The sequence below is a fragment of the Ammodytes marinus genome (genome assembly GCF_949987685.1).
Source record: "Ammodytes marinus genome assembly, chromosome: 7".
Classification (NCBI taxonomy): Eukaryota; Metazoa; Chordata; class Actinopteri; order Uranoscopiformes; family Ammodytidae; genus Ammodytes; species Ammodytes marinus.
Genome location: NC_137211.1, coordinates 8,859,279 through 8,872,485, shown reverse-complemented (window position 1 = coordinate 8,872,485; position 13,207 = coordinate 8,859,279). Strand labels below are relative to the sequence as shown.

Below are 13,207 nucleotides of genomic sequence, written 5' to 3'. Positions count from 1 at the left end.
TGTTGTTTTAATACTGATGATTTTGGCATACAGCTCATGAAAACCCCAAATTCCTATCTCAAAAAATTAGCATATCATGAAAAGGTACTCTAAACGAGCTCTTAACCTAATCATCTGAATCAACTAATTAACTCTAAACACCTGCAAAAGATTCCTGAGGCTTTTAAAAACTCCCAGCCTGGTTCATTACTCAAAACTGCAATCATGGGTAAGACTGCCGACCTGACTGCTGTCCAGAAGGCCATCATTGACACACTCAAGCAAGAGGGTAAGACACAGAAAGACATTTCTGAGCGAATAGGCTGTTCCCAGAGTGCTGTATCAAGGCACCTCAGTGGGAAGTCTGTGGGAAGGAAAAAGTGTGGCAGAAAACGCTGCACAACCAGAAGAGGTGACCGGACCCTGAGGAGGATTGTGGAGAAGGGCCGATTCCAGACCTTGGGGGACCTGCGGAAGCAGTGGACTGAGTCTGGAGTAGAAACATCCAGAGCCACCGTGCACAGGCGTGTGCAGGAAATGGGCTACAGGTGCCACATTCCCCAGGTCAAGCCACTTTTGAACCAGAAACAGCGGCAGAAGCGCCTGACCTGGGCTACAGAGAAGCAGCACTGGACTGTTGCTCAGTGGTCCAAAGTACTTTTTTCAGATGAAAGCAAATTTTTGCATGTCATTCGGAAATCAAGGTGCCAGAGTCTGGAGGAAGACTCTGAAGGGAGAAGGAAATGCCAAAATGCCTGAAGTCCAGTGTCAAGTACCCACAGTCAGTGATGGTCTGGGGTGCCATGGCAGCTGCTGGTGTTGGTCCACTGTGTTTTATCAAAGGCAGGGTCAATGCAGCTAGCTATCAGGAGATTTTGGAGCACTTCATGCTTCCATCTGCTGAAAAGCTTTATGGAGATGAAGATTTCATTTTTCAACAAGACCTGGCACCTGCTCACAGTGCCAAAACCACTGGTAAATGGTTTACTGACCATGGTATTACTGTGCTCAATTGGCCTGCCAACTCTCCTGACCTGAACCCCATAGAGAATCTGTGGGATATTGTGAAGAGGAAGTTGAGAGACACCAGACCCAACACTGTGGATGAGCTTAAGGCCGCTATCGAAGCATCCTGGGCCTCCATAACACCTCAGCAGTGCCACAGGCTGATTGCCTCCATGCCACGCCGCATTGAAGCAGTCATTTCTGCGAAAGGATTCCCGACCAAGTATTGAGTGCATAACTGAACATAATTATTTGAAGGTTGACTTTTTTGTATTAAAAACACTTTTCTTTTATTGGTCGGATGAAATATGCTAAATTTTTGAGATAGGGATTTTTGGTTTTTCTTTACTTTTTTGCCAAAATCATCAATATTAAGACAATAAAAGGCTTGAACTACTTCAGTTGTGTGTAATGAATCTAAAATATATGAAAGTCTAATGTTTATCAGTACATTACAGAAAATATTGAACTTTATCACAATATGCTAATTAAATGAGAAGGACCTGTATATATATATATATATATATATATACATCAAATTGTGATGAATTGCAGAGTCAAATATTTGCTATTCATTTTAAAATAGTTGTGTTTTTATTAAAGAGTTGTATACTTGACAAAACTATTTTATTGTTAATACATAAATGCATTTATTTTATTGTGAAATTAAACTGGATTTATATCATTGTAGGTATAACTTGTATTCTTAAAGAGACAAATAATTACCTATTGCATCACTTCCCAGTTAGTAGAGTATGACAAGTAATACACGTTCACAGTGACTTTATTGTGTCTTCTGCTGCATCACAAAACAGAACCTTATCTGCAGTACATGGATGTTTTGAAAATGCAACATCAACAAATAACAAATGTTCACTTTAGACTAAAGAGTCTTTTTACTCCGACCACAACTTTAATGGAACCCTATCAGCATCTTTGCACCTCCCATACAAACACACACACACACACACACACACGCTGGGTGGGTGGGTGGCCTCCAAAGCTGCCACCCATATGACACCTCTGAGGGGTGGGAGCCGAGCCGATTGCATAATGCACTTCAACTTCAGGCGAATAACTTTTGACACTTTCTGACCTTCTGTCTATTAGCTGGTGTGAAGTTCGTCCTCAGTGCAGGTCAACAGGTGAGCTTCCAGATGCTTTTTAAATTCACATATGTTTCATATCTGTATTATTATAATAATGATATTATTATTATTATTATTATTGTTATTATTATTATTATTATTATTATTATTATTATTAATAATAATAATAATAATAATAATAATAATAATAATAATAATAATAATAATAATAATAATAATAATAATAATAATAATAAAAGTAATATTACTAGTATTGTTGTTGTTGTTGTCTTATACTATTATTGTGATGTTTTTTTTTATTGGCATTACTTTGATCATTTTTACGTTTAGTAGTGCTGGGGATAACAGAAATATTACCATTTCTATTATGAGAGCCTGTGTATGTATGTGTTTGTATTTAGTAGTTTGTTTTGTGTATTGTATTTGTATTCACTGTATGTTTCTCTGAGGACCCCCTCGAAAACGAGATGCAACATCTCAAGGGGCTTATCCTCAAATAACATTTTTGGAAATGAAAATTAAATGAGTATTATTAATTGCAGTGTTAGTTATAGACACTACAATTTTACAATAAATTGTCATAATGAATGTGTGTATGCATTATTTTTTCATTCAACACGTGGATAACACAATGTGAAGTAGACTTTTTTTTTAATCCCTAAATGTTGACTGTCAATGAGAATATATTAGATGAGGATACTGTCGCCCGTGTGCACCTATATGGCTTATTTTTTTTTGTAAGTAATCATCAGTTATGTTCTTGTTGAATGTATTCAACAGCAACATAAACAATGCTTAGCCGACTTATGGTATTTAAATGGCATGGCTCCTTAAAATACCAATGTAAGGATAACATCTAACCACAAGAAAAAGCCTCAAATCCCAAGAACTGCCTTATCTGCTGACCGCAAGGGATTGTGTAGGAAATGATACGGTGGGCCTCTCTTTGTAAAGTCTACAACAGATGGAGGTGCTCCTCAGCAAATTAAAAGCTGGATCAATAATTGTTTTGTCGTGTTCATTATTTACTGAGTATAACATCCATCAAAAAAAAAATCCTACATCTAGAACACTTCTAACAGCAGGGTACTAATAGTTATTCATGAATTAGATGCATGCTTGCTGTGTTTGAGAGAGGATCATTTGATAGCTGAAGTGGTTATCAGCCTGGCCTGATGACGTGTGACAGGGCAGCACTTGGGCGCCTGCAGAGAGTAGATAAGCAGCAGCAACCTGCCGCACCCTGGAGGAGGTGCTCTCTGCAGCTAAACTGAGCTGAGACATCCTAGCCCCTCTGAATATGTTTCAATGGTAAACTATGATGGGATCTCATTGTCAAGTTCAATCATACCCCAGTCATCCTCATTTGACAGTTTTGTCTCCTAGCTGTTTACGGATTAGATTTAAGTTTTACTGTGAATATGCATGTGCTTTGTTGAATAAAATGAATTTCTCTATCTCTTTCTCTATCTCTATCTTAACTCAGATTAAGTACAGCTGCTGTACAATGGCTGCCTTCCTTCATCACTGCCCCTTCCTGAAGTCGGCTCCAAAGCCGGCTTTGAGGAGAACAGGAGCCGCCTTGCTGTCTTTCGCCGATCGATGCCCCATCATCGCACGCCAGATCAGTGTGAGTGGCCCAGCCTCCCTGGAGGACAAGCTGAGCCTCTCACCCACCAAGCCCAGGAGTTATCAGCCTCCCACTGTGGACCAAAGGAGGCTGTTTGCTCAAACGGCTACCCAGGTGGCTGTGTCTGCATCCAAGGGCTGCCCTTTTGTCACTAATCAGATTGGGATGGTCCGAGCCAGCCCTGAAGTACAGGAGGACGTCAACGAAGGAGGTAGGAAGATTGAAGCGGCTGTTGGGATGCTGCCTGCAGTGGGCATACACAACACGAGAGTAAATAAATTAAAAAAAACTATGAAAAGGCAGCTAGGACAAAATTAGTACCAACCTACTCTGACATACACTCCTTTTTCACAGGTTTGATGACTTCTCTGTTGAAGGGTTTAAAGGACTCAATCCTCCCAACATCAGTTGAAACCAACCCTGTCACCCACCTTCTCAAAGACAACATGGGTACGTTTTACAGTTAAAGGTAGAGTCAGTGATTCTGGAGAATGCTTCTCATCAAAATAACGTTTCGTCAAAATCAGTGAATATCTCCTCACGATCCGCCACCTGTACTGTGTGTTAACAGAAAAAACAAACAGTATTTATACACAACATGTCACTAGCTTCTGTGTCCTCCTTTTGTTTACATGCCTTTTGTTTACCAGTTTACAGAGATTTATTTTAAGACTTTTATTGGACAGGGAGCGCATTGTTAGGAGATATTCCCTGATGTTGACAACAAGCGTTCTCCAGAATCTCTGCCTCCATCTTTAAACTGAGCTAATTCGATCTATTTGATAGGATGCAGTCTAGTGACACATGTTTCTGTATGAGCCTATTCAGATAGCTATGTTCATTGAGTGCTGCAACTGATTTAAAGTCGAATCATTCCTATTCCCGCAGTTGGCCCCAGCTACGACTATGACAACTTCTTCTCGACGAAGATAGCTGAGAAAAAGGACGACCACACGTACAGAGTCTTCAAGACCGTGAACAGGAACACAGCGTTGTTTCCTTTCGCTGAGGATTACTCCATCTCTGGGCGGGAGGGCTCCCAGGTGTCCGTCTGGTGCAGCAATGACTACCTGGGGATGAGTCGCCACCCACGGGTCCTCAGTGCCATCAGGTAAAATGGTGTTCACGTCAAGTCAGTAAAGATAAGTTTGAGTTAAATCTCAAGGCAAGTGTCAAGAAGGTGATTTGGTCTTCAAGGTGTCTGACACTGCATTTTACTTTCAAAGCTGTGTTGATAGTGGAAGAAGTCCTTTTCATGCATAGGCTGAAACAAGCCAAAGCATTTAGATGTTAGCTATACCTGTACATCTGGGGTCATTCTTCTGTGTTCTTAGATATTTTCTAAATAAAATACCCTTCTATTTTATTTGCTGCTTACTCAAGGTTTTGTAGGACCTGGAGCCATTCTTTTTTGATGTTTTCCAGACTGAATTTGAAAGAAATACATGGATACATTTCATGATATGGTTTTATTGGAGGTGGATGCTTTAACATTTTGTTCTTGGTGATGTCAGAGAGGCCTTGGACAAGCACGGTGCAGGAGCAGGCGGGACCAGGAACATCTCGGGCACCAGTAACTTCCACGTGTCTCTGGAGAAGGAGCTGGCCCACCTCCACCAGAAAGACGCAGCTCTGGTCTTCTCCTCCTGCTTCGTGGCAAATGACTCCACCCTCTTCACTTTGGCCAAGATGCTGCCAGGTAAATACTGACCTCTGGGCCACAGGTCAATGTCCAGCTACAAAATGTCAATGTCACTGTTTATCGATTGCATTTGTAGATGTTATAATCTTGGGATCATATTTCACACAAAGATATTATTATACTGTTTAGAGGGAAGTGATCTCCACTGCCTTCATGGTGTTTTTACTGTCGTGAACAGGTTGCGAGATCTTCTCTGATGCTGGGAACCACGCATCAATGATTCAGGGCATCAGGAACAGCGGAGCCAAGCGCTTCATCTTCCGCCACAATGACAGCCGACACCTGGAGGAACTGCTGAAACGCTCTGACCCCAAGACCCCCAAAATAGTGGCATTTGAGACTGTGCACTCCATGGACGGTGAGTAATATGACATGCAAATGTAGGAGGATTATTTAGTTCTTGTCTTTTTTTTGTTGGTTGTAGATATATTGATTTATTACTCAGACTGATATGAGTAATATGATGTGTAGTGTGTGTGTGTGTTTTAATTATCCTACTTGACAGTAGCCTATATTGTTGGCTGAGTGGATAATAAAATGATCTCCAGCTCACAGTTGAACTGATGTATTTATTGTTTTTAATAATACTAGGAAAAAACTCCCGCACACTCTCTCGTTCATTCGCTGATAGGCCTACATGTATTTAATAAGCAACGTTTCGGTCACAAGGACCTTGTTTTTAAAGATCTCCTATTATACTACTTTTCTGGTCTTAATTTCTTGTTAAAAACTGCCAGAGCAACCTGACACGAATCACATCACAGAAAAACATGTAGATTTTCGGGACCTCTTCCTCTCATCTGAGCGAGCACAGCAGTCTCTCTCTACACTCGGCTTTGTGCTTCTCCGCCCACTCCCCCCACCCCTCCTGCAAACCCCACTCCGTTGTGATTGGTTACCTTCCTTCCGGAATACTTTCAGCAGCGCGCGGGGAGATTTGAGAGCAGGAAGGTGGGGGCATGGCCGGAGCTTGCCTGAGCAGCATTACCATACATGGAAACATCCGCTTTTCGTGACGACAAGAATATCAGGAAATTCTGAACCGATTTGAACACTTGATTTCTCGACCGGCTGCCCTAGTGTTTAGTGCTCTGCACAGCCACCCCAGACGGTCAGCAGGGAATATGTCTAAATGCATGTACGTCATTATTTGATAAGCTAGTATGGTTAAACATGACTATAAATCATTATAACAACGTTTATGGGTCATCAAAGACAAAAAGTATCATAGGTCCTCTTTAATAATAAAATGCACATTAGAGATATAATTCCCAATACTTTTTGATTGTTGTTTTTGAAACAGCAAGAAAAAAAATCATAAATGAGAAGAAATGCCACTTGACATTTGTTATTTCTATACATGTATAATATAAACTCCATCATTCCATCATTCCTTATCACCAAAGCTCATATCATAGCTTACAAAGAGAAAGCCCTGTTTGGAGAATTTATATTTCTATAACTTAATATTATTCAGTCTGCAGTATCTGTCATCCATCACTGTCTCCCATGGGAGGAATCGTTTTCCTCCCCTCAGCTCTATTCTTCTGTGTGATATTACACCACTGACAGCGCCATATAGCACAAACTCAAGTAGTGTTGGAGCCAAATTGCTGTTTATGTTCGTTTTGTTTTGTTTATTTAATTAATGATTGAGAGGTGTGGCCTTGGTGTCTGCACAGGGTGGATATCATAAATACCTGGCAACCTGGGATTAGATTCAGGTGTGTAATGGGGAAGGCCACACAGTTTTTGACTGTGCTCGTGCTCGTGCTAAATGTTTGTATTGGAAAGAGCCTATTTTGTGTTAATACGAAAGAGCAATAACCTTTGGAACAGTATACTTTTTTTGTAGTCAATAAAAGGATTGACACATCCAACTATACGCATCTTTTGGACATTGCATTAATTCACACACGCGTCAGACTTCCGTCTAACCCTTACCCCTCGGAGTAATGCTACAGGAAAAGCCATTACAAGTAGATTGAATAGGTAATCTTGACTAGAGAATAATTCAAACACTAACTCAAAAAGGTTGTTTTAAAATAAAATGTTCTATTATTGATTAGATGTTTGCAAATAGTAAGAAATACTAGTAAGTAACCATTTGCATATCCGTCTCTAACACAGTGATGACATTTGCATTGCAGATTTCCTGCTGCCCAGTTATATTGCACTGCGGTTCTAATTATACCACATGATTCTCTGGGGCTTTCAGGTGCCATATGTCCTCTGGAAGAGCTGTGCGATGTAGCTCACCGTTACGGAGCCCTGACGTTTGTTGACGAAGTTCACGCTGTGGGCCTGTATGGAGCCCATGGAGCTGGAGTAGGAGAGAGGGACAATATTATGCACAAGATTGACATTGTTTCTGGGACCTTAGGTGAGTATCTGTGGAAGAAATAGACACATTTGATTAAAATAGTATTCTATTTCTCTAAAAACCAAAACTAAATGAAAGGCAACGCACACACCGCCAATATGTCATTTTACACTGACATTAAAAGGGCAAGGCAAACGGCTTCAAACCGTCTTAGATTAATTGGCTCCCCTCTTGGCCAAGCTAACATTTACAGCCACTTGCTCTAACTGCCACTGTCATATTGCCAACGCGGCAGTAATAGCTACCACTAATGCTGCTCCAGTGCTGGTTAAATGAGGACAGGAGCAGAGGAAGCAGAAGTTTTATCAGCTGGGTGCCAGCTCTACTCCCTGTCTGGGCGTACTGATTAAAAACCACCGTCATGGTGTCCATGCTGTGTGTTGCCTTGTGACAGCTGTTTGGTTTTGGGAAGAAATCCCTTTCAGGAGAACATAAAGTGTAACATAATCCTGGATTACAACACTGTAAGTGTTCACTTGGCAATACTTAACAATGTATAGGATGTATATTGTATACACACACATTTCTTAACTTTGCACTACATTCAATGAATTAGAGATTTGTATTCAACATTCAGCATAAGTACATCCCTACAAATTGCACAACCATCTAATGTTTCCTATTTGTCAGAAACAAAAATGCCAGAATATGTCATGCATTATTATTGTGGTGGAAATATATCAATCAAGTCTTTATTTTAGTAAAAGTAGAAATGCCATAATGTTAAAAAATAAAAACATAATCAAGAAAAATTACATTACTATCAATTATAAAACTGTTTCTTTATTAAAAGTACTCAATATGCATAATAGCTGTTCCAACTTCAATGTTTATCTGTAACAATGCATATTTCCAATGCTCATCATGTTCAATATATATGCTTATGTGTAAAAAATGTATCTACAGGGTAACATTAGTTGTCAAAAAAGCATGGAGTAAAATCCTCTTAGGAATGTAGTACCACACTAAAAAGTGGAACATACTTCCCATTTCTGATTATTTCCTGTCTCCTGACCTCAGAATACCTCATCTGTCCTGTGTTGCTTGTTTCAGGCAAAGCCTTTGGCTGTGTTGGAGGCTATGTGGCCAGCAGCGCCGCCCTGGTGGACACGGTGCGCTCCTTTGCAGCTGGCTTCATCTTCACCACTGCTCTGCCCCCCATGGCCCTGGCTGGAGCCCTGGAGTCCGTCCGGGTCCTCAAGAGCCCCGAGGGCCAGGTGCTCCGCAGATCCCACCAGAGGAACGTCAAACACATGAGGCAGCTGCTCATGGATAAAGGCCTGCCTGTGATCAACTGCCCCAGCCACATCATCCCCATAAAGGTATGCACTGCTGCTGGCTCTATTATTAGATCTCATCACACCAACAGTCTATGGCTAATCTCTCTTATTGTCACTTATCATCATTGAATAATAGGAACTGGATGAAAACATATTATATGTTACATGATCTGTGACCAACTATGGCAGTTATAATAATATTCTTGATATATGCCCAAACATACCAATTTGTATATGCTGTTTATTAGCATCACTGTATATCCTCTTTTCTTTTTTTTAACATTTGACATGTTATTGTGCCACCGGAATAATACATATTTTTCAGTTATTAATTATGATAAAATTAATACATTTTAACATCAATTCTAAGCCAAGTTGTTATTTAAATAATGATTTTTTATTTGTTTGAATAAAAGATTTAAATTAATTCATCAATTTCTAATCAGTTTATTTTTCTTAATTTGTCATGTGCTTATCAGAAAATAATTCTATAATAATTCCAGTAGCCAAGTCAACCACGGTATTGATTTTTATTCCTACATATTTGACGCGATTGTGCTGTAGAAATATATAAAAAGATGGTATATGCAAAAAAGCAACCACAAAGGGTTCACATCACCTTTCATGATCTATTTTTCTAGGTGGGCAACGCTGAGCTGAACTCCAAGGTGTGTGACATCCTGCTGGAGAATTACAACATCTACGTCCAGGCCATCAACTACCCCACAGTGCCTCGTGGTGAGGAGCTGCTGCGTCTGGCTCCATCGCCTCATCACAACCCTGCCATGATGGAGTACTTTGTGGGTAAGTGTAGAGATCCTCACCGAAACTAGGTCAGAGCTGCTCTAGTAAAAGTCCAATCAAGTAAAGTGGCAACAATGGCCCTGTACAAGTAAGTTATGTTTGTCCTTAGTAAGTCTCTTTGCTTTGTTGGCATTTGTAAGTCCCTTTGCATCCACCTGTCACCTTCTACTCATCTACTGCAATGCAGTGAAAATGACAATACTCTCAGATCTTCGAACTGTTGTACTTCAGCAGCAAATCTAACACCATTACAGTGGTGTGTGCTTGCTAACATGACCAGAGATTTTAAAAAATAAAATAAAATAAAGACAGAGATGTGAAATAGAAATAAATATTGGCATTTAAGTTCATTCTTTTACATTTCTGTGTTTTTCTTTTACAGATAAATTGGTGGAGGTGTGGCAGGAAGCAGGGCTCCCGCTCAACAGCCCGGCAACGGCTTCCTGCACCTTCTGTGACCGTCCACTGCACTTTGACCTCATGAGTGAGTGGGAGAAATCCGTCTTCGGCTGCATGGAACCACAATACATTACTGTGTACGCTTAAGTACATGTAGCGTCTCGACACAAGTTACACATACAGTATATGTATACATGTTATGCTACATTCAACATCCTTTTCATAACGTCCTTCTTCAGGAGAAGCTGACTAAAGTACTGTTTTTGTCCTTGTGCTTTAATATCCTTTAATGTCAGTGGTTTTGACTACATGTCTAGTATTTATTTCTGTTTACCTGTGTTTATGCTCATCAAATTGTTTGCTGTCATGGATAAGATTAAATAAAATTATGCCTCCATTTTAAAAGCATAAAACCTGCACACTGGGCACTTTCTTAAATCTCTTATCTAGGTGTGATGGTTTGAATTAAAATATGCAATTTCATGTAATGTTTGCGTGATTTTCTTTACATTATAATCATCATAACCATGATATTTTGTGTCCATTTTCACTATGATTGAACCACTGACGTTAATTGGTCCATAAAATAAGGGATAAAAAAACATTAAATAAATTTGTGGTGTTGTAAATCTCTACACATGGTCTTCATTTTCAATACACTGCTTTGCTGTTTTTATAAAGACATTGAATACTATAACTAACACTGTTGTTTTTACATGAATTAAGATTGGTTGACATGATATGGACCGAAATATAAATACCAAGTCATTAAGAACCATCAAACTGTCCTATAAAATTGTGGAATGTTCCTCATGAGATGGATCGTTCCTGAGGCACTGACATGGCGGCAATATTATAAAAGCCAGACTGTGTGATTCTGACTATCAGCACTAGTTGACGTTGCAGGGACTGGCCACTTCACGTTTGACCCTTGTTCTCAGTCTGCGGAGCTCAGCATTATCACTGTCCAAAACCAGGCCACATTCAATCAACGTCCAGGCTTTACTGAGCTCCTGCTCCCCATAGTGTTGCAGCGCCCCCCGCAGGAAGCACTCTGCCAGTTGTGGCCTCCCCAGACCCGCCTCCACACACTGGATGGCCTGGTCCCTGTGGAGCTCCAAGGCTTGAGTGAAGTCCTCCAGAGCTGCCCCTTCTCTGGAACACAGCACCAGGCTGCGGCCTCGTCGACACAGGTCCTCTGCACAGACCTGAGGGTCGTCCGAGCAGTTGGAGTTACATCCGCCGCCGTGTCTCCGGATAACCCTGTCCAGGTCAGCTATGGCCCGCTGGTGTAAGCCCAGCTGAGCCAGGCAGGCAGCCCGCTGGCGAAGATACTGGAGTTTGTGATCTCCAACCGCATGTACCGCCACCATTAAGAGTGTGAGGGCCTGATCCCACTGGCCACCAGAGGAGACAATGCTGGCCTCCTGTGCCGCTGCCTGATACAGTATAAAAGGTGCTCAGTCATTTATATGCAACTGAATTAGGGGCAGGGATATATAAGGCACAATTTTATCTGCCTGCTCCTTCTCGGACGCATCCTTTGTTTATTTTTTTTATTCTTCTTGATTTATCAATGTTTGCGTTTTATCTTATTTACTGTGATTTTTTTCTTCTTTTTCTTCTTTTACAGTTTGTTGATTGTTTGAGATAAATACAAATATAAAATAAAATCCACTATCAAAATGCATGAATACTCTTTATCTAAAATAATTTAGCTAGATTAAAGAAAGTTGTGTTGCCCCGTCTTGTGAGTATTCAAATATTCTTTATTAATGTTCTCTATCACCATACATTATGCATAATTACAGATTTTCTGATCTTACTGTCCATTTCAATATGAAATGCTTATTGTGTGATACTTTCATAAAGGACCTCTTTACTTTATTAAGGTGCAAACAACTAAGGCAATTGGTGCTCATTCTACACTGAATCTGGGATCCATGCATGTAGGCTTACCTGTGCCATGCGTTTTCGCTGACCGGATGGGATCAGGGCCAGTAAGAAGTCCAGACTGGATGGATCTTTCTCAGTCAGTTTGCTGAGCCTGCGTGCTGCGCTGCGGTAGTTCTGCTGCCAGGCCTCCACCACACCCACCCTGGCCTGGGCCGCTGCATCTCTCGGCTCCTGACCAAAAACCTGGGACAGATGAGCGCCTGCTGCCTTCATTTCACCTGGAGCAGATGGACAATGAAAGAAGGAATAATGAATACATTAAACAAGGAGCACCAGGTTCAATGGTTCTTTTTTATCAGAGTGGAAAGACCACACAGCCGAAACCTTAAATCTCCCAATGTGGACTCCAACGACAAAGTTTGGCAAAGTTTCCATCTCACCTTTGGCTAAGTGTATGTCTACATAGAGGAGATGCCATCTGGGGTTTCTGCAGTCAGTCTTCATCAGAGCTCCACCAATTACAATAGCCCCTCTGAGCTGCTCTTCGTGGCATGGGACAGGGTTAGCGGCCACAATGTCTGACAGAGTGCTCCGACAGAACTGATGCAGCCAATCACAGACCAGCTTTCGTGCCTGGTCCTTGAGTGACAGGATGTCTTTGGTGACTATGCCAGTGTTAATCTGAAGGGCAGCCAGGATATCATGACTGCATTCCTAAGGGGGATAAGGCATATTTGAAAGGCAAAACACATCTGCCTATCGATCCTTTTGCCCAAATTACTCCTTGGGTGTATTGACCTCTCTAACAACAAGAAATAATTGTTTGGCAATTTTCCTGCCCATTTTAAGCATGATAATGGCGGTGTATTGTGCCTCCTGAAATAAAACGTTCTAAACAGTTAGCCATTCACTGTCAGTTGCAGCCACTAATGAGTAAAGAAAGCCTGATGTAGCCTAAGTCTAGAAACAAATGAGGTAAAGAATAAATAATACTTTACTAGCTCTGAGTTACGGCATTAT

The 13,207-nt window shown here is 40.9% G+C and overlaps 1 protein-coding gene across 1 annotated transcript; it reads left to right on the top strand.

Moving 5' to 3' along the window:
* Positions 1 to 2,105: 2,105 nt before the first annotated feature.
* On the top strand, positions 2,106 to 10,880 carry LOC307252681 (5-aminolevulinate synthase, erythroid-specific, mitochondrial-like). The gene is made up of 10 exons (XM_080030418.1): positions 2,106 to 2,129; positions 3,580 to 3,934; positions 4,078 to 4,173; positions 4,612 to 4,834; positions 5,238 to 5,422; positions 5,604 to 5,783; positions 7,644 to 7,808; positions 8,862 to 9,130; positions 9,730 to 9,892; positions 10,275 to 10,880. The coding sequence occupies exons 2-10, from the start codon at positions 3,601 to 3,603 to the stop codon at positions 10,436 to 10,438; spliced, it is 1,779 nt and encodes a 592-aa protein (XP_079886544.1). The 5' UTR covers positions 2,106 to 2,129; positions 3,580 to 3,600; the 3' UTR covers positions 10,439 to 10,880.
* Positions 10,881 to 13,207: the final 2,327 nt, after the last annotated feature.